This window comes from Ascaphus truei, chromosome 6 (genome assembly GCF_040206685.1).
Source record: "Ascaphus truei isolate aAscTru1 chromosome 6, aAscTru1.hap1, whole genome shotgun sequence".
NCBI lineage: Eukaryota > Metazoa > Chordata > Amphibia > Anura > Ascaphidae > Ascaphus > Ascaphus truei.
Genome location: NC_134488.1, coordinates 110,054,817 through 110,075,605, shown reverse-complemented (window position 1 = coordinate 110,075,605; position 20,789 = coordinate 110,054,817). Strand labels below are relative to the sequence as shown.

Sequence of the window (20,789 nt, the reverse complement as noted above, 5' to 3'; positions counted from 1 at the left end):
CGACTCCTCTCTCACATTCGCCCCTCACATTCAAAACATTTTTAAAACCTGTCGCTTTTTCCTCCGCAATATAACAAAGATACGCCCTTTCCTCTGTTGCTCGACTGCTAAAACTCTGACTCAGGCCCTCATTCTCTCCCGTCTTGATTACTGTAACCTCCTGCTGTCCGGCCTTCCTGCCTCTCACCTGTCTCCCCTACAATCTATCCTAAACGCTGCTGCCAGTCACGCTACTCTTTCCTGGATCTGTCTCAGCATCTCCCCTCATGAAATCCCTCTCCTGGCTTCCGATCAAATCCCGCATCTCACACTCCATTCTTCTCCTCACTTTTAAAGCTTTACACTCTTCTGCCCCTCCTTACATCTCAGCCCTAATTTCTCGTTATGCACCATCCAGACTCTTGCGTTCTTCTCAAGGATGTCTTCTTTCTACCCCCTTTGTATCTAAAACCCTCTCCCGCCTTAAACCTTTTTCACTGACTGCCCCACACCTCTGGAATGCCCTTCCTCTCAGTACCCGACTAGCACCCTCTCTATACACCTTTAAGACCCAACTTAAGACACACTTGCTTAAAGAAGCATATGAATAGCACTGTGGATAATCATGGACACATGACACATAAAGCTTGGCCCCCTGCAGACGCACTTACCAGAACTCCCTCCTACTGTCTCTGTACCTCCTCCCTACCTACCAATTAGACTGTAAGCTCCTCGGAGCAGGGACTCCTCTTCCTTAATGCTACTTTTATGTCTAAAGCACTTATTCCCATGATCTGTTATTTGTATTATCTGTTATTTATTTGATTACCACATGTATTACTACTGTGAAGCGCTATGTACATTAATAGCGCTATATAAATAAAGACATACAATACAATACAATCAATGTACATCTCTTTTTTTCAACATCATCTCCTATGAAACTATGTAACTTTTTTTTGTTTGATTTAAATAGATTGTTGATGTTGCTCTAGACCAGGGCTGTCAAACACGCGGCCCAAGCAACCCTCTCATGCAGCACCGAGCTTGGTTGGCCAGGAGGGGGAGTGAGAATGGGAGGGAGGCCGTTTGGGCGGGATGGTGGGCGAGGCCTTACTTCGTTTAGGAGGAATGTAGGTTGTTTGGGGCATTGATAAAGAGGGATGAAGTGAGAAAGAGGGAATGGAGGGAGAGACAATGATATTGATTTGAATGATCATATGACAGCCACAGAGAAGATTAATTAGGCACACGAGACAATCCGCTTCTTTCTCACATATGGTTGAGGGGCATATATATATATATATACAATATACTCCAAAGTGGCTGCTAACTTCAGGTAGGTTGTCTCATTTTAGATATTTATTTTAAAACCTACTGACAAACAATATACTCCTCTACACTAGTTTTCATCCATCTGACACTAGTCAGGAATTACCCTATAGTTAGTTCCTCCACATTGATGCATCAATAGTACACCAGATAGAACTTCTGTCAGACTTAATGACATGACCCAGAAATGTGAAAGACTGGGATACCCTAGGCAACTCTTATAAACACAACATGACGGAGCTTTGACTTCTGACAACTCTCAATTGTTGCACGAAAATACCTCTAAAAGACAGAAGGAATACTCCATTCCTTTCATTACTATATAAAATACTATGAGCATTCAAATCAATCACATTGTCTCTAAACCCTGGCACTGTAAGTGACCCCAGCCTCACTGAGAGTCTGTCAGCAACACCCATGTGCTCATACAAGAGGGGAAGAAATCCCATGGACAGACTAGCCAGGACATACTTGAAAAAGAGAGGTAACGTTCAATGTATCTTTTCTTGGTGAAATATCTTACAAATAAATAATAAAATAACATATAGAGAGCTGACTGAAAGCTCTACACCAAGCCCAGCATCCTTTATAGGCACCCGCAAATTGGGCAAATTGGGCAAATTTGCGGGAAATTGTATCATTTACAATAAGGTCACAATTTCACTCACCCTCAATTAAGGAAAAGCTTTCCTACAGTATCAAGGGACACTACACTTGTCTGTCCAAATACATTGTTTACTTTATAGAATGTCCTTGTGGCATGGGAAACGTTGGAGGGACTACACAACATGTTAACAATCACCAAGTTTAAAGAGCCAGAGCGCGGACTGAACTTTTCATTACTACTCCAAGTTTAAAGAGCCAGAGCGCGGACTGAACTTTTCATTACTAACTCCAAGTTTAAAGAGCCAGAGCGCGGACTGAACTTTTCATTACTCTCCAAGTTTAAAGAGCCAGAGCGCGGACTGAACTTTTCATTACTCTCCAAGTTTAAAGAGCCAGAGCGCGGACTGAACTTTTCATGTTAACAATCACATTCGCCAACAAAAGACAGCTATAAGCAGGCAGGATTCAGAGGCTCTTGTGGTCCATGACTTTGTTGAGGCAGGCTATAATGACAGCCAGTTGCGTTTCCAAGTGATTTGAAGGGCTACATCGACCACAAAGGGTTGGGGGGACAAACATAGGCTTGTATTACAAAAGCAAAGTGTTCTGAATTAAAAGATAACATCATGGTGTACAGTGACATAAAAAGACCTGGGGTGTTTCCGTTGAGGTGGTGACTGATGCCTTCAATTAGCGATGCTATCCCACACGTCTAAAGCACCCCCTGTCCCAGCTCCCTCTAGTGAAAATATTTGTGTCATAACTAGCTACGGTCTGGCACCTGTGCATAAACAGGCATGCCTATTTGACATTATTTTGTGTTATTATACATACATGGTAAATCTGCCTGCCATCTCAGTGGGATCCATATACAAACTTTGATGTGTGTATATTTGTCGCGACACATGACCACTTCCAGTGACGTCATTTCCATCCCTGCCTCTAACTACCATATTATATGGACATTCGGATGTCTGTATGCGTCATGCTGTAAGGTTGTAGATTTATGATCTCTGTACATGAGGTTCTTCTTTCTTGTTTTTTAGGCATTTTTGTAAAAACTGTGATTTATTCACCTGCAACGTTCTCCTATTGTTCCATTTGTGTGCTGGAGGGATATCCTTATTTCTTCCCTGACTTTGGGGACTTCCGCTTCTCCGAGTACCTACATGGTTATTACATTTTTTTTATGATTTTCTTTTTCTTTTACTGCTTACTCTACTCTGTTCGTTTAACTAGTATATGGAGTGCTGCTCAGAGCCCAAACTTTCTGCGAAGCCATGCATTTATTACTCTTATGCCCCTAATCAATAGATCCGTCTCCCTGTGCTGGAGGACAGTTTATCTCCAAAAATGTCTGCCATCACAGAGAAGCAGCCTCAGCATATTAAATAGGGACATCTAGCTCTTATTCCATTCACCTCTGTTCAACTGCATTATCTGTATGCAACCCACTTCAAAAGAAGAAGGGGGCATCTATAAAGATGCAGTAGTTTGCTCCATAACATAGTGCAAGAATTATCTCTTGCATCAATTTGCATTGGCAGCAAATGCATTAAACGTTGACTTTTTTACAGTGGCTGTGATCCCTTTGGCTCGCGCAGCACGAACAAATTCATGGAAGTGTACCAGTCCGGCCATGCTGCGCGCTATGCGTGCAGCAGGATTTGGAGGAGACAAAAAATGTGGATTTTTTGCGCAACGGACACATCACATGAGCCGTTTGAGCCTATGAAGGTGAACCAGCCTGGTGATGTGACGGCCACGCCTCTCCGTCGCACGCGTGAACGGAGTACACAGAACGCTGAGGCAACAAGCGCAAGCGCCTTCTTGTGCTCTTGTCGCGTGCGCACTATGGCCGCAGCGTTAAACACAGTGGTTCGGTTACTATTAAATCAGACGTAGTTGATTTCAGACAGCAACCCCACCTCTCTAACACCCATTTTTACAGCATGGGATCTGGAGGGTCCTTGGAGCTGTACTGCAATTTTCAGCTCTGGTGACCTCCTGGTTTTTTTTTCGATTTGGCGGCCATTTTGTTTCCCCCTAGGAAAAGATTTGTAAAAATTGGATTGTGTACTTATTAGCTAATACAGCAGCTTTAGGCCGCATCCAGGGTGATTGCGCGCTCACTCATGCTCGAGCGCCGTGACGTCAGGCACTCATGTTGCTCGGGCATTTCTTGTCCTGCAGGGTTGCGCGATGGGGGGCATGGTGAGGGCGTGCTCGTGATGTCACGTGAGCAGTTTGCCCTTATTGGCTGAACCGCACACGTGACCAGGGCATAGCGCGACAAAGACAAGAAATGTTGTCTCTGCACGCACCGCGCCTACCCACGGTCACGTGCGCGCATGTACGCACGCTCGCCCACTATGGACACTACAATGCAGTTACATTGTTTTGATCGCGCAGCTCGCGAGCGCGCAATCACCCTGGACGCAGCATAAAGGTGAGGTGCTGAGTTGTGCATAGCAGGATGTATGCAAGAAGCATGTTAGGAATTTATATTTTCAGTGATCCTGTTCTACTGCAGGATCCACGCTCCTATGTAGAGCAAACACAGATTTAAAGATCAGCTGAAAATGCCGATTAAACAAATCTTTCAACTCCTGTCTTCTCTGCAGCAGAAATGAAACACCAAACGTGTTCCCACGTCATTTCAAAAGTGTTTCCTGAAGACTCCCTAAAGTCCTCCATGTGCAGTAAAGTGCAGGCTTTAATGAGAGGATGACTGAGAGAGAGGGAGGGAGGCCAGGGGAAAAAAACTGTTTATTTGATTTTGTTTGTGCTGAGGTAGACATTAATCATAACTTGCCGGTAATGACCACCCCAGAGACCTCACAATAGCAGAGAAAATGAGAAAGAGGAAGAGAGTGGAGACTGAAGGCATGACAATGTTGGACACCCCACATGAGCAGTCTTCCCTTAGCTAGTTTCCACTGGTAATAATAATAACTTTATTTCATATAGCGCCTTTCTTCCAATGGGACTCAAAGCACTTCACAATTACAGCATAGCGCGCAGTATGCAGCACATAGGAATTTTACAGACACCGTCCCTGCCCCATAGAGCTTACAATCTATGTTTTGGTGCCTGAGTCACAGAGAAATAAAGTGACTTGCCCAAGGTCACAAGTAGCTGACTCCGGGAACTGAACCAGGCTCCCTTGTTTCAAACTCAGTGTCTTTACTCACTGAGCCACTCCTTCAGCACCTCAAAAGTAATACAGTACAGTTTCAAAAGTAATACAAGCATCGTAGCACTTGTACTCAAACACTAGATGCAGGCTGCAAACCTCCCCATTTTAAAGGTTCATGGGCTGTGATTCATGTCTCTCCTTTGTTACAACAGTGAGGTGAATTTGATTGATTAGGATAATATTGCTTAGATTACAACGTAATATAGCTGGGTTTGCAATAACCTCAGAGCCAAGCAGCAGTGCTTAGGAATGCAACTTTACAGATAAATCCTTGAGGGCATCCAATGTTAGTAATTGTGTGGTATAATTGTTTGTTCTTGTATTTGGTATATAAAGTCATGTTTGTTTATGTGGTTGACTTGCCAGGCTCTTGAAGCTGAGGTTAAGACAATGAACTGTTGGGGCAAGATGAGGGAGGAGGATACATGAGAAACTGGTGATGTGCAAGTAGATAATAACAGCTGAAAGTTAAGGGGGTGCAGTGTTTCCTTACTGTTTGATGAAGGTCAGGAATTCCAATGCGGAAGACCATCATGCTAAAATTGGTGTCGTCAGGAACGGACATCGACCTCTCCTTTATCCTTCGTGCAGCTACCGAGGAAGACGAAAGTGGGTTAGGGCCAATATTGCTGGTGGCAGGAGTGGGATTGTTTTTCCCTCCAGGGACGGTGTCCTCTCTGGAGCTGTCGGAGTCCGATTCTTCCCCAGGGTATTCGGAGATGCTCCTCCTCTCCTCCTCGCTTGACACAGGACTCTGGGGCATTGTCAGGAAGGCAGAACCACAGCAGCATTACAGGGCCAGCTACATTCCATAGAAAGAGACAGAAAGATAGCAGTATTTTATTATTATTATTAGTAGTAGTATTAGTATGTAGCATTAGTAGTACTTTCAAATATAAAAAAAAGATACATTGTATGAATGGAGAGTACCAAAGGCCCCTATAGAATAATCTGTGAAGCTGCTTTCCTTTACTGGAGAACATTTTAGTCCCACACATTAGAATGTAACTAAGCTCTACTCCAGCATGGAGTGTATATATATATATATATATATAATATGGACCATAAAGGGAACGAAAGACTACAATCGAAGCAGTCTACAGTATAGACGCAGAACAAAACTAAACACTGCATAAGGATGACACTATTGTCAAGTTAGGAACATTTGTAGTGGGAATGTAGAGCATAAAATCATAAAACAAACTGCTCATAAGAGAAAAGGGACTATTAGTGTTGCAGAAAAGCTCAACATGGGGGCAGTAAGCGAAACAAGCGGAGCAAGCAACAAAAAAACATGATCAGAACTCGCAGGACGAGAATGAAAATGACAAAAATGAACATGGTTTCCAAGAAAGAGAGAGAGTGTGAGACAGAAAACAGGATCAAATACTGTAGCTTTGCATATTTACTAAAAGATATCCTTTTGATAAGCAAGCCAAAAATCACTCTATGCATTTGTACATTAGAAGAGCTGAGAAGAATTGTAAAAACAACACTATCTTTTTTTCCTGGTGAGACTGAATATGATTTAATTGCAAACAAAAATAGGGTGTACTTAAACAGCTGTCTGCGTAATATCGGTGTTCCAAGGTACATAACGTAACTATATTTGACTCCACTGTGATTGGTTAGTAGTAAAGTGTAATACAGAGGTTGTATGGAGCAGTGGGAAGCATGTAAGGTGCACACCTAGGGTTGCCAGGTGTCCGGTATTGAACTGGACTGTCCTGTACTTGGATATTCTGTCCAGTAAAATATGAAAGGTACTGTAATACTGGACATGTATGTGTCTGGTATTTTCCTCTCTGGACACAGTGACCTGACTCACCTTTCACCATTTAGTCCAGTATTTTTGGAGAAGCCACCTGGCAACCCTATGCACACCCTCCAAAAAAGTGAGCTCTACGCTAAAGCAAATAATCACCCTGATTTATATTTTGTAGCTTTTTTTAAATTTTACTTGCATATTTTTTATTTAATAGGCCCAAAGCCAGCAGTAGTGTGTTCACATGGCAACCTCTGCCGTTTATTGTAACTTCGGCCACCCCACCAGGCAGCACAGAGCTATTCTATATGCAGATCTCCAAGTGACTTCTCCAAGAAACGGTCTTATCCAGAAGCCTCTGAGATAAGTCCAATTGGGCTTAAAAGCCATGTTCATTTAGGAGTTGGGCCTATTTTTCTTAGGAATGGGACACACAATTGAAAATTTCGTGAAACGGGAAAAACTGAATAGTTGAAAATAGACAGAGGTGTAGCACTGTATGATGAAGAATTCTTTAAAAAGTAAACGGGCAAGGGGAATAACTTACAGCAGGGGTGCGCAAACTGGGGGTGCTAAGGTTTTTGTGGGGTGGCAAGGTGATTACAGAAGTCCCGCACTCTTCCTCAGAGCATTTAAATTAAATGCCGGGGAGCGCACAAGGTCTCTGTAACTGACTTAGCTTGGCTTCTGGACGACGCGTCGCCATTACAATGTGGCGTCAAATGACACCACGGGGTCATGTGATGTCACATGACCCCACTGCGTCATTTCATGCTGTTTCCTAGTTAAGGGGGGCGCAAGCAATGGGGCTGAGCCAGCAGGGGGGCGCAGGGCAGAAAGTTTACGCGCCCCTTACTTACAGTGCTTACTACTCACATGTTAAAGGAGAAATCGACCCTACCTAACTTCTTCCTGATTTTTAAAGGGGGTGTAAATCGCTGGCCATTAGGAAGCCACAACTGATGATATTGTGGCTTCCTATTGGCCCATGATTTGCCAGCCATTTTGTTTCCACTGGAGGAAGATGTAAATCTGGTAACTTGACTGATACGCATCTTGAGAAGCAAGGGGTTCCCAGAGCTGAAAATAGCAGCGTTTGGCTCAGGGGAACCAAGAGGTTCCCCATAAATAAAAATTAGGGGGGTAGGAGGGACTGCTTCTTTAATGATATGTTTCTTTTTAGTGTGCCATGTTATTATACTCCATAATATTCTAAGCATATAACAAACTTGTTTGACATTTATCAAACCAGACTAGAAACCTTTTTCTTTTTTTTCCATTTAAAGCAGACAGTAAAGGATGGCGGACTTAATCACTCACAAGCAGCAGAGGCTTTTAAACGTCTAGCTGATAGACATCACAGTTTTGCAGCCTTGTGTGTCTCTAAGCAGTTGAATCATTTAGTTCATGCGGACACGACCTGAAAACGACTTAGGCCCATCTTGACTAAACTGTGCTATTCCATAAAGCCCATGCAACTGAACGCGCAAGAAGGTGTCTTATTGAATAGCATCGCTTTGTAAATCTGAGCCTATAGGCCATTATTCAATACACTGTGAAGCTGTGCTGGAGAAAGCTTTAGTCCCATTCACTTGAATAAAGCTGATCTCTTCTCCAGTACAAGGAAATGGCTACATGGCATATTGAATAGGAGACGTAATCACCTATGGGGCACTTGTACCAATAAGTCATGAGTCCTCCTCAGCGAGGGGTGCACATGATGTAGCGCTCCTCTCCCTGCCCACCAGGGTGGTGAGAGTTTTTTCTTTTAGGGTTTAGGCCTGTTACAGCAGGGGTTTGGGGCTAGCACTGTGGTTTACAGCCTTTTTTTGGTTAAGGAACCCAATGTGAAATTCTGCGTAACCCCAACCCTCTCTAATAGCATGTCTGAGATCAGATGCATTGTAAGAAACCCCAACCCTCTCTAATAGCGCGTCTGAGACCAGATGCATCTTAAGGAACCCCAACCCTCTCTAATAGCACATCTGAGATCAGATGCATTGTAAGGAACCCCAACCCTCTCTAATAGCGCATCTCTGATCAGATGCATTGCAAATTCATCTGTATTTGGTACAATTTTCAAATTACCTAAAAATGTCAGGGGACCCTTCAGGGATGTCTGGGGAACCAAAGAGTTCCTAGGAACCTCGGTTGAAAATCACTGGAATAGGATGTAGCCCTGGAGAGGAACTCCCTCTTACCCTGTGTAAGCCAAGGTAGTTGTCCCTCCGACCCATCCTACTGAAAGTGGGGTGTCATTTGATGCACACGTCACGTTGGTTAGTTGTGTTTAGGAGCAAGCGGTAGCTGGCGTTCTTTAAGTCATTGGTTTGTGATCTTATTATGTTATGAGTATGTTACGAAACATTGTATGAAAATAAGGGAAAATATGATAAATTTTGGCACTTTACAATACTGGACATTTTAAATCAGAAGGTCAATGAACATCATCATATTGATAAATTGAAGTTAGTTGGCAGGTATGTAATAAAGCGCTGGATGGAAGGTCACTGATTTTTCGTCTCTCGAGTTCCTACTGTCCTTACTAGTCCGAGGTCTGAGGATATTGCTTATAATTATTCTGTCAGTCATGTCGTAAATAAATTCAAGAGAGGTTTGGTTGAAATGTTCCATGTAATGCATCTGTCACGGTTAGGTGTTTTTATGCTCTGTGCTAAATATACACGCATACTTATGTGTAAACATCCTCATGTGATCTGAAAAATAGCATTAAAAACATGCACAATCACTCTCACATCCTGAGAAATACTTCCTATTTCTGCACTAAACAAATAGCCAATCATAGACTACGAAAATAAGTAATGTTCCTCGGGTACAATAAAGCAATGCCATTTATTAAAGTCTGATAAAAATAGTTCCACTATCAAAGCAGGAGATCCCTGGTGGACCCACAACAGGAGATTCCTGAGGTCAAGGTCTGACTTCCGGGGTCGAGGCCTCTTCTGCCACGGTCAGCTGGTATCTTGTTCTACCGACCTCCCTCACCTCCCACAGAGGCTGCAGCCTAACCCACCATCCAACAATCAAAGGGGCCTATGCAGAGAGCAGCGAATTTTAAAATTGGCGAGTTTAATAAAAAGTAGCTTTTTTGGAGAGTTTTATTCTCCATATGCAGAAATGTGCGAATTCTGCTATGTTTAACATGAATGCGTGTGGCGAGTTTAAATTGGCGAGATGCGCGCTGCAGAACTGTGTTAAAAAAATTTCGCGCCTTTTTTTTTCCTTTCCTATGGCCGCGAGCGTCAGCTTCTTGCCAACTTTTCCTGGCGAGACAAAAAGGAGACAATCGCGCCATTTTATTGGCGCGAACAGCCTCTAGATGCCGTTCGCGCCTCTCTGCATTAGGATATTTTTAAAACTGGCGAGATGGAGGTTCTCGCCAGCCGCGAGGCGAGTTTTAGAAATAGAAAAAAAAAATTGGCGCGTTTTTCGTAACTCGCCATTTTCTGCTGTTTTCTGCGCGAATTTCTCCAAAAAATGGCGAGTTTTGAAATAGCGCTGCTCTCTGCATAGGCCCCAAAGTCTTTAAAAGCCCCAGTCCGACACTGTGAATGAAAAACCTTGCACATTCCTCTCAAGAATTGCGCCTATCGAGCACAATAAGCAGAGCTATCACAGAGTCTTAATCACTGGAAGACCACTCTAGGGGTAAGTGTGTGATAAGAGATCTTGCAGAAGAGGCTGTTTGCACATTGTAAACCTAAGGGCCCATTGTTTCTTGTCAGTGTAGGTAGGATTGTTAGCTCTTTTGGATGTGAGGGGTTACACCTTTTTTCAGGCTACTGTAGTTCCTACAAGGTTGATGATCTGGTGGTCTTGCAACATTGTAATCTTGGTAACCTTGGATGCATCAGGAAGATTGCTAGCATTTATAGAACCCACCAGGAAGGATATAAAATCAGGGGTGGCTAACTCCAGTCCTCAAGAGCCACCAATCAGGTTTTCAGGATATCCCTGCTTCAGCATAGGGGGCTCAATCAGTGGCTCAGTCAGAATGACTACCCATTGTGCCCCAAGCATATATCCTCAAATCTTTATTTTTATAAAGATCTCCCAAATTATATATTTATTTATTTATTTGTAACGCTGTTCTGGGCAACTAAAATGAGACGTAGGATGTTGTATGACACTTAAAAGGGAGATAAAACTTAGGGGATAATTTACAGACATAAAAGCTAAATACACAAACAATGAAGAATAAATCTTAAAAGTTGCAAAATCTCCCCCAACAAATTAGAAGCTTCATATTTATACAATAAAAGTCATCAAAAATTGCACATAATGTAATAATAGCAACAGAGTCTTGAAATATAGTATACTACTTTTTGTTTATTCAGATTCAGTGTACTTTACTGCTACACAAAACTGTAGACAAGCGTGGGAAGCAATGAATGGGAAGGGAATAAAACTTTCAAATTCAGAGACTACAATGATATCATCAATATTTCAGGTTTTCCTTTCTCATATACATATTGTTTTCATATCCCCTGTATCTTGTTGCATCTTTTGTTTTGTACAAACACAATATTGGAATGCCTATCCCTTTTAGTGAGCTGAATGGAGCCTTCAACAGAAGTGGACCAAAGCTAAAGTCCATGTTAAATCCACAACTATGTATGTATATACAGTTAGGTCCGGAAATAATTGGACACTGATACAAGTTTTGTTATTTCGGCTGTGTACCAAACTAAATTCAAGTTACAGTTAAATAATGAATATGGGCTTAAAGTGCAGTCTTTCAGCTTTCATTTGAGGGTATTCACATCCAAATTGGGGAAAGGGTTTAGGAATTACATCTCTTTAATATGTAGCCCCCTCTTTTTCAAGGGACCAAAAGTAATTGGACAATTGACTCAAAAGCTGTTTCATGGACAGGTGTGGGCTATTCCTCCGTTATTTCATCATCAATTAAGCAGGTAAAAGGTCTGGAGTTGATTCCAGGTGTGGCATTCGCATTTGGAAGCTGTTGCTGTGAACCCACAACATACGGTCAAAGGAGCTCTCAATGCAAGTGAAACAGGGCATCCTTAGGCTGCAAAAAAAAAGAAAATCCATCAGAGAGATAGCAGGAACATTAGAAGTGGCCAAATCAACAGTTTGGTACATTCTGAGAAAAAAAGAACACACTGGTGAGCTCTGCAACACAAAAAGGCTTGGATGTCCACAGAAGACAACAGTGGTGGATGATCATAGGATCCTTTCCATGGTAAAGAAAACCCCCTTCACAACATCCAGTCAAGTGAAGAACACTCTCAAGGAGGCAGGCATATCATTATCAAAGTCTACCATAAAGAGAAGACTTCATGAGAGCAAATAAAGAGGGTTCACCACAAGGTGCAAACCATTCATAAACCTCAAGATTAGAAAGGCCAGATTAGACTTTGACAAACAATATCTAAAAAAGCCAGCCCAGTTTTGGAACAGCATTCTTTGAACAGATGAAACTAAGATCAACCTGTACCAGAATGATGGGAAGAAAAAAGTATGGAGAAGGCTTGGAACGGCTCATGATCCGAAGCATACCACATCATCTGTAAAACACGGTGGAGGCAGTGTGATGGCATGGGCATGCATGGCTTACAATGGCACTGGGTCAATAGTGTTTATTGATGATGTGACAGAAGAAAGAAGCAGCCGGATGAATTCTGAAGTGTATAGGGATATATTGTCTGCTCAGATTCAGCCAAATTCAGCGAAGTTGATTGGACGGCGCTTCACTTTACAGATGGACAATGACCCAAAACATACAGCGAAAGCAACCCAGGAGTTTTTTAAGGCAAAGAAGTGCAATATTCTGCAATGGCCGAGTCAATCACCTGATCTCAACCTGATCGAGCATGCATTTCACTTGCTGAAGACAAAACTTAAGGCAGAAAGAACCACGAACAAACAACAACTGAAGGCAGCTGCAGTAAAGGCCTGGCAAAGCATCACAAAGGAGGAAACCCAGCGTTTGGTGATGTCCATGCGTTCCAGACTTCAAGCAGTCATTGCCTGCAAAGGGTTCTCGACAAAGTATTAAAAATGAACATTTTATTTATGATTGTGTTAATTTGTGCAATTAAATTTGAGCCCCTGAAATAAGGGGACTGTGTATGAAAATGGTTGCAATTCCTAAACGTTTCATACGATATTTTTATTTAACCCCTTGAATTAAAGCTGAAAGTCTGCACTTCTATTGCATCTCAGTTGTTTCATTTAAAATCCATTGTGGTGGCGTACAAAGCCAAAATTATGAAAATTGTGGCACTGTCCAATTATTTCTGGACCTAACTGTATGTATGTATATCTTTATTTATATAGCGCTAAAGTGTACTCCGCGTTTTACAAAGACAATATAGTACAGTGAATCATAATACAATAAGCGCAACAAACTCAGACAATAGGAAAGGAAATCCCTGCCCGGAGAGCTTACAATCTAAGTGGTATGTTAGGAGACTTACAGAGACAGCAGGTGTGGGAATAATTGCAGGAGTGACTGTGGAACTATAGCCAGGAGTTCAGGCTATTGAAACGCTTCATTTAAGAGGTGGGTTTGTCAAGTTTGTCTTGAAGGTGGGGAGAGAAGTGTTTACAGGTGAGGTAAAAGGGTTTAAAGTGAGAGAGAGCAGTAGAGGTGAAGGGGTGGAAAGGAGACAGTTGTGGGTAGAGTGCAGGAGACGAGCAGGGGCATAGCTATGCAGACAGAGGAGTTAATTGCACACAAAGCAGGATCTGTATTTATGTTGTGGAATCATCTTCAGAAATGCCGGGTCATCTCTGAAGTTTATCCTTGTCCCAGTTTAGCAGACACCCCAAGCCCTGACAATCTTCGTTTAGTTCAAGCACAATTCGTCCCAGAAAAGCCGTGCAGCGTTGGGACGGCTGCTCCAGTTTCCCAGCTACCCATTACAACTAAAATTAACCACAGAAGGACAAAGTTTTGCAAAAGTCTGTCCTCAACGCAGTAGCTGCTGTACTTAGTGTAAAACCAAACACATATAGGTGTTAGGAAATATGCAAATCATTTCAGTCCTTGCCAAACACATTATGCAGAGGTGCTTGTTCATGCTAACAGACAACAATGGCAGGAGAGCAGAATATTGCCCAGACGTGCCATGGTACAAGGCCAACTAAATATTTGAGCCATCTTAAAGAAGTGCACCAGTATGGTATGCCATCTGTTAGCAGAAGAAGCCTCTGGTATGCTTTGCTAGCCGTCAAAAGAAATGCAAAGAAAAATCCTTGGCATCATGAGCCACTTTAAAATGCAGTATGTACAGTAGTATATCCCTGCAGGCACAATGCTTGCCCATGACAACTGAGCCAAGCAGGGTTTGTTGGCCCGTGGAAAGCATAGAAATGCACTCTTATTGTTCCTGTACCTTGGGTTGTGGAATTTTTGTTTTTAGTCCGATTTTACCCACCATAATCTTATTGTGACTAGAGAAAACATAAATACAAGATGGAGGGCTATTTAATCTGGAAGTTCTGATTGGCCGACGAAGCCGGCCAATCAGATCAACAGGCCATTCTCTGGTCCTAAGGACGCACTGAGAAAAAATACCAGACTAACAAAAATATAACATAAACCGATATCTAGTGCAACAGTAAAGTTAAAAGAATGTGCACTAAAATAGGAGAGTTCATGTAAAAAAATCTAAATGGGGGGATACCGAGCAGAGCACCCCGCCTGACGCCCACTGGGAGGCAAACTCTGAAACCCTCCCAGTGCACTCGGTGTACGCGTACTCTGCCCGGATACGGGAGCGCACTAGCGCCACCTGGAACATGGCCACGGTGTTTGTTGGGACCTCCCTCTCCAGACACTGCTTCCTGGTCTTATAAATGGCTAGCTCAGCCAATGCCGAGAGCAGGTTGATGAGGAGATCCCTAGGTTTATTGTTCCCGGACACTGGGCACCCAAAAATAAAAAGGTGAGGGGAAAAGTGCAACCAGAACTGCAGGAGAAGGCCCCTCAAGGTGGACAAGAGGGGCTGCAGACTGGCGCAGCTAAAATAAATATGGTACACAGACTCCTGCTCGCCACAGAAGGGGCAGGCGGCGGGGGAGTCCGTGAAGTGAGCCAAGTACTCTCCTGTGCACCGTGGGGTACTCTCCAACTCAAATCCCCGGTGGGATGGGGAACCAACTCTGAATAGAGTTCCCTCCACCGGGGCCTCTCGCCCTCGTTTTCAGGGTGTTACATCCACCGTATAACCTTGAATTTGTCTCAGGCACCAAAATTTACAGGTGCGCTGGGCTTCTACCAAACATTTTTAGTTTCAATGTTATGTTATTGTTACAGTACCAGTAGTACAGCTCAGCTTTCACATCAGTTTGGGATGTTTATCAGATAGTTACTGCTGTTAAACTGGTGCAAAATGGTATCATTTTTTAAAATTTTATTTTGATATATTATTTCAATTGGATTTGTTCTTGGAAGAATCAGGTGTTGCTTTTTATTACACCAGTATTGCTGTACTTTTGCAGCTGAAGACTTTGATAGATAGCCCCCCGTGTATAGTGCACATCAACCACAACACGGAAGTGTCGTTGTATCTCATTTCTCTAGTGTTTACAGAGAGCAGGGCTCTCAAAGCTCAATCCTTCAGAGCAACCACCAGTTGCGGTTTTCAGGGCAACACATATCTTTCATTCATTCGCTGTTTTTAGTACAATCTATACATTCATTTGACTGGTATTGTGCTGCACATACAGTATTCACTGTGCCTGTTTGAGCTCTGTCATTTTTTCAACACATATCGTAGCAAGTTATCTCAGTTATAATTAGAGCTACAGTAGGTCCATTGCTATAATTAAGTGCTATTTGAAGAAATATTGACAACCCGGCATGTTGGTTGCTGTCAAGATTCCGTCACCCACAGAACTTCCCATAGGCCTGTATGGGCGCACAGAAGAGTCAAGTCCAGGCCCCGGGCTGGTACTGTAGGAACTAGAATCTCCCATGAGCGGCCATTTTAGCTCTTTTGTTTTTTCCTGGCTACCTCACTTTTTGCACCTAGCACTGTAGACTTTAAAGATCCCTTTTTGTTTAGTCTTTTTCATTAACTGCCTTGGTGTGAGCATTAAACACCAGCTATTTAACTTATACAGTATCAGTCTCTTGTTTTGTTGGGGTTCCGTGTTACCTCAGAGTCAGAGGGTTCCATACTCCTGATAGTTGCTCTCTAAGGCTGCGGCCAGGCATGGAGCGAGCATGCTGGTGCTCGTGCGCGGTGACGTCACACGCTTTGCTCGGCCGGGCAATTTCTGGCCAGCTAGGTATGCGCGCGGGGGCGCATGTCGGGGGTGCGGCCATAATATCATGGAGCTGGTTCGCCCTCATTGGGCGAACTGCTCACGTGACTTGCCAGCGAGCAGCATATTCAAATTTGCTTACTTCGGCGAGCAGCTAAGCGGCGTGCATGCGCAGCGCTCGCTCACGCTGGCCACACACATTGCAACAATGTGTTTCATCGTGGCCAGCGCGCACGCTCAGCATCAGCCTGGACAAGCTGAGGCCAGGGTGACGCTGAGCGGGCGCTCGCGCTCAGTGCGATCAAACATATTGCTACAGTGCGTTTGTCCAGCGTTGGTGCGTGTGTGTGCCCGTGAGCGCATGGCGCTCAGCTGCTTGGTAAGACAAATCAATTTGATTTGCCGCTCGCTGGCACGTCACGTGAGCGGTTCGCCCAATGAGGGCAAACCAGCTCTGTGATGTCATGGCCGCGCCCCCCGAGCACGCAAGTGGCTGGCCACAAATATCCCAAGCCAAATGAGCGCCGAGCTCGAGCGCCAGCGCACTCTGTCACCCTGGCCGCAGCCTAAGACTGATCTTTGGGAAACCTGGTCTACAGACTCTAACCTTGGTAGCTTGACGGGCTAAGAAACTGAATTGACCAATAAGAAGCACAAATTCAGAAAGCCAGAAGTGACAACTCTGACTGTACCAAGAGAGTACAGTTTTATTGTGTTTCTTACACGTCAACATCAAACTATTTTAAACGGTATAGACATCTATTCAACATGTTGATGAGGACGTGAAGATTTTAACTAAAGAGGCGGGGTCTAGTGGTTAGGGTACTTGACTTAACTAAATATAGCTGTGGCCAAATGCTGTAACTTGTGTTCTGGCTGCGTACAGGCTTCTGAAGTATAATGTTCTTGGGAATTAAAAGGCTCTGTATAGCTAACAGCTATTATTAATATTATATGATGTGATGCTGATCGTTCAGTAACAAAAGGAATAAGATTCTGTTCCCCAGCTGGCATCTACTGACACATGAAGTGCATGCTACAGAATGCAACAGACTGATAGCAAAATGCAAATAGAACGGGTGATAACACAGGGGTCCCTATTCACTAAAGTGCGATATCAGTTATAAATCATTTAAACGATCAATATTGGCTATCGCACTTTCATTAATAAACCACGCTGTTTCACAAAAACATATTAAAACATTTTATTAATTGTGCTTAAGTACAGAAAATGGTACATTCATGCCACACAGTAAGGGATTTATGCACAGTTAATAAATATTAATTATATGCTAAAACTAAAAATATTGTGCCATCTCCTTCATATATTTACCTGATATTACAAAGGCATATTAGAGACATCAGATTGTTCTTTATTAAATGTTTATATGTTTAAGCTTTTGGTACCCAATTCAGATACATCATGAGTTGTAATGTATGTTATTTACTGCTGCTCACATCCACAGAGATCTGCAAAGCAGCAGAAGTGTTACATCGTTGTACTGTATATAAAATAGGACTTGGCACAAATTGCAGAGAGAATCAAGTTAATTCTAGGGCACTGGTTACCAACCTTTTTTTGGTTAGGGAACCCCAGAGTTAGATTGTGAAATTCTGGGGAATACCAACCCTCACCCCCATCTCTCGACCCACCCCACCCTCCCTCCGGCCCTCCCGCCTCGCCCCATCCCCCCTCTGGCCCTCACCCCCGTCTCTTGTGACACACACACAGACATTCTCTCTCTCTGACTCCCCAACACAGACACACACACTGAAACTCTCTCACCCTCTCCCACACAGACACACACAAACACACACTCTCTCTCTCCCTCCTACACAAACACACACACACACACCCTCACAGACACACACACTCTTCCACGCCCCCACACAGAAACACACAAACAGACCCACTCTCTCACCCTCCCCCACACACAGAGACACACACACACACTCTCTCTCTCTCCCCGTTTCCCACACACTCTCTCTCTCTCCCCCCCACACACACTGTCTCATTAAGGGAGCCTGCTCTCGCGCTGATGCTTCCTCTCCCTCCTGTCAGCCGGAAGTTGACGGCAGAAGCAGGAAGAGGAAAGATAGCAGTGACCTAGTGGCTGCTGTTGTTGGTGGTGGCTCACTGCTATGTGGGGATGCTGCCACGCCTCCGGGCCTGGGACAGCTGGAAGAGTTATCCCCCCCCCCTATCCTCCCCCCCCCCCCCAAGGCGGCAGCGGAATCCCTGAGGGGAAAATCACTGTTCTAGGACACACATTACAGAAGCTCACAAATACTGGGATAGAAGATGTGGAAGACAATAGGAGAAATACAAACAGAATATCTAATAGTATCAACATAGTTGTGCATAGAATTTAGCCTGTCAATCTTGGTTTTGTTGATCACAAGGAGAGTGTGTGAGAATATTAGAAATTCTGCTTGCTCAGATTTGCTGTTTGCTTTTACATCTCAGTATCTGACATTGAAAAGTAATCTCTTCTCTGTCTGATGACAGAAGCTGTTTCTGCCTTAAATGCACTAATTAAGCCTCAGTGTGTCCTTAGGGTGACAGCAGTTGCTGGTTATTGGGTTATGTAGCTAGTGTACTGTTTTCCCAGGAAAAAGTGCAGAATTACACACTCACCTCGGTGCCCTGATGCAGCTCATTAAACAACCTGCAGTAAAAAGGCCATTGGGGAATTGATTTCACAATGCAATCCATGGGTTTATAAGTAAGAAGAGGCATGCAGTCTTTGTTTCTTCAGTAACAAGCTTTTCAAACACCTTTTCAACAACAAAGCATCTGATGACTGGTTCATCTAAAGGAAAAAAGACCATTAACATTCACCAAATAACCCAGTGCAATGGCCAACTTCAGTTTGATGGGGATAATCTTCTAATCTTTGAATAGACAAAAAGGGGTATCAGACCTCCTCTTTAGATAAAGGATACAGAAGCGACTTTTACAGACAGACTTAAGACATTCAGCATGTCATCCACATATATGTAACTACTTCAGGAAGAGGAGACGCTGACAATGCATCAAACCTCCAGCACGGAAGGCGTTAAAAAGGCAGAGAGATATATTGTAATGATATGTTTTCCTATATCGTGCTGACGTTGTATGCAGCACTGCATAGTCCAAGAAGAGGTCTCTGCCCTGAGGAGCTTACAATCAAATTGTGGTGACCGAGTCACAGATGGGTTGACGGAGATAGAAAAGAATCCCTTTGTTGCGGCACAGAACACCCTACAGTGTATAGAAAACTTAAACTTTTAATATTGTAGTTAAAATATAAGTGTTTGGGATGTAACAAATAAACAAACAACAATTAAAATGAAAAGACGGAGAGTAAATGCGAGGGCGTTGGTGTGCTAAAGTACAGTTTATACTTAGTGGGTCTGTAGGGATAATTAGGAATCACCCTGCCCCCAAGTATAGCACACATGTATAGAACCACCTAATATGCTGGTTGTATTCTATAGATTCCTTTGTACTACAGATTCTGTTATTATTTAAAAACTGGAATGATAGACTGTTGCTAAAGATGTTGGAGTAGGTTGCCATATATACACATCTTGTAACTAGTTCTTCTCCCATGATACTTTGACATGAACACAATGTTGTAATTGTCACTACTGTCTGTATCTAAATACTTGTCTTTAGCTCTGGTTGACCGATATAATGGTATTGGGGACTATGCCCTCCTGATAACATATGATGTCTATATGGCAGGATGTCCAGGGACCCTAATTACTTAGTGCTCTGTGCTGGATTTAATACCTAGCAAACCAGTATAGTGGGTAGGTATAGTTACCTCCCACCACTAAACAGGAAATGTTACCTGTTTAGTTAGGTAATACTTGGAGTTACACTTAAGGTAAGTAGCCCCCGAAAGTGTATACTCCAGTATATAGTACAATTATAGTACACTTATAGTACAAGTATCAGTATTTGGATAAATAGAACTTCAGATTGCAGAAGTCTAGTGTAAATATATATATATATAAATATATATATATATATATATATATATATATGTCAGAGCGTTCTTGCTGCCCACAGCCGCAGTCTCCGAAACACTCCGACTAAAGGACGCCCTTGCCTCTCCAACAAAGCTGACGTAGCTTGTTAGCTTACGTCAAACGTACCCGACGTACGACCGAGACACAGAGAAATATAGTGACTGGAAGATACTAACTGGGTCCACCCACTTCTAAGACACAGGCACTGACATTGTTCTGGATAAACCTCCTGGGTAAAAGTTTGAACAGTATTCTAGTCCATCATCACCTCCCTTTACTCAAGGTATCAGCTTTATATCACTTACACCCCATGTTAATACTAAAGTACTTAACCCAGTTTTTAATCATTCAGAAGGGTGAATAAGGGATCATGATGTAAAAGCTCTGTTCATGTCTAATAAGCAGGCCAGGCTGATAACACAGAGATGCATGTGAATAACTTGCCAGCTGGTAGGGATTCTATTTCCGAATGTACTCCCTTATCACCATGCCACCATGTGCTGCTCCTACACGTGCTAAACGCCTGGCACTATCCCAGGCTGGGAAGCAATGCCGGGAAAAACTGTAAGATCCCTTTCATGTCATGTCTTCTTTTTAAGCTATTAAATCCTTAGTACGATTTATGTG

The 20,789-nt window shown here is 43.1% G+C and overlaps 1 protein-coding gene across 4 annotated transcripts in view; it reads right to left on the bottom strand.

The window, feature by feature from the left end:
- SHANK1 (SH3 and multiple ankyrin repeat domains 1) overlaps nucleotides 1-20,789 on the bottom strand; it is a 278,275-nt gene that overhangs the window by 172,878 nt on the left and 84,608 nt on the right. For all 4 annotated transcript variants that reach the window (XM_075605770.1, XM_075605769.1, XM_075605773.1 and 1 more), the window contains exon 2: nucleotides 5,610-5,918. In XM_075605770.1, the coding sequence (XP_075461885.1) occupies nucleotides 5,610-5,879 (270 nt within the window). In that variant the 5' untranslated portion in view covers nucleotides 5,880-5,918. The remainder of the gene's footprint in view (nucleotides 1-5,609; nucleotides 5,919-20,789) is intronic.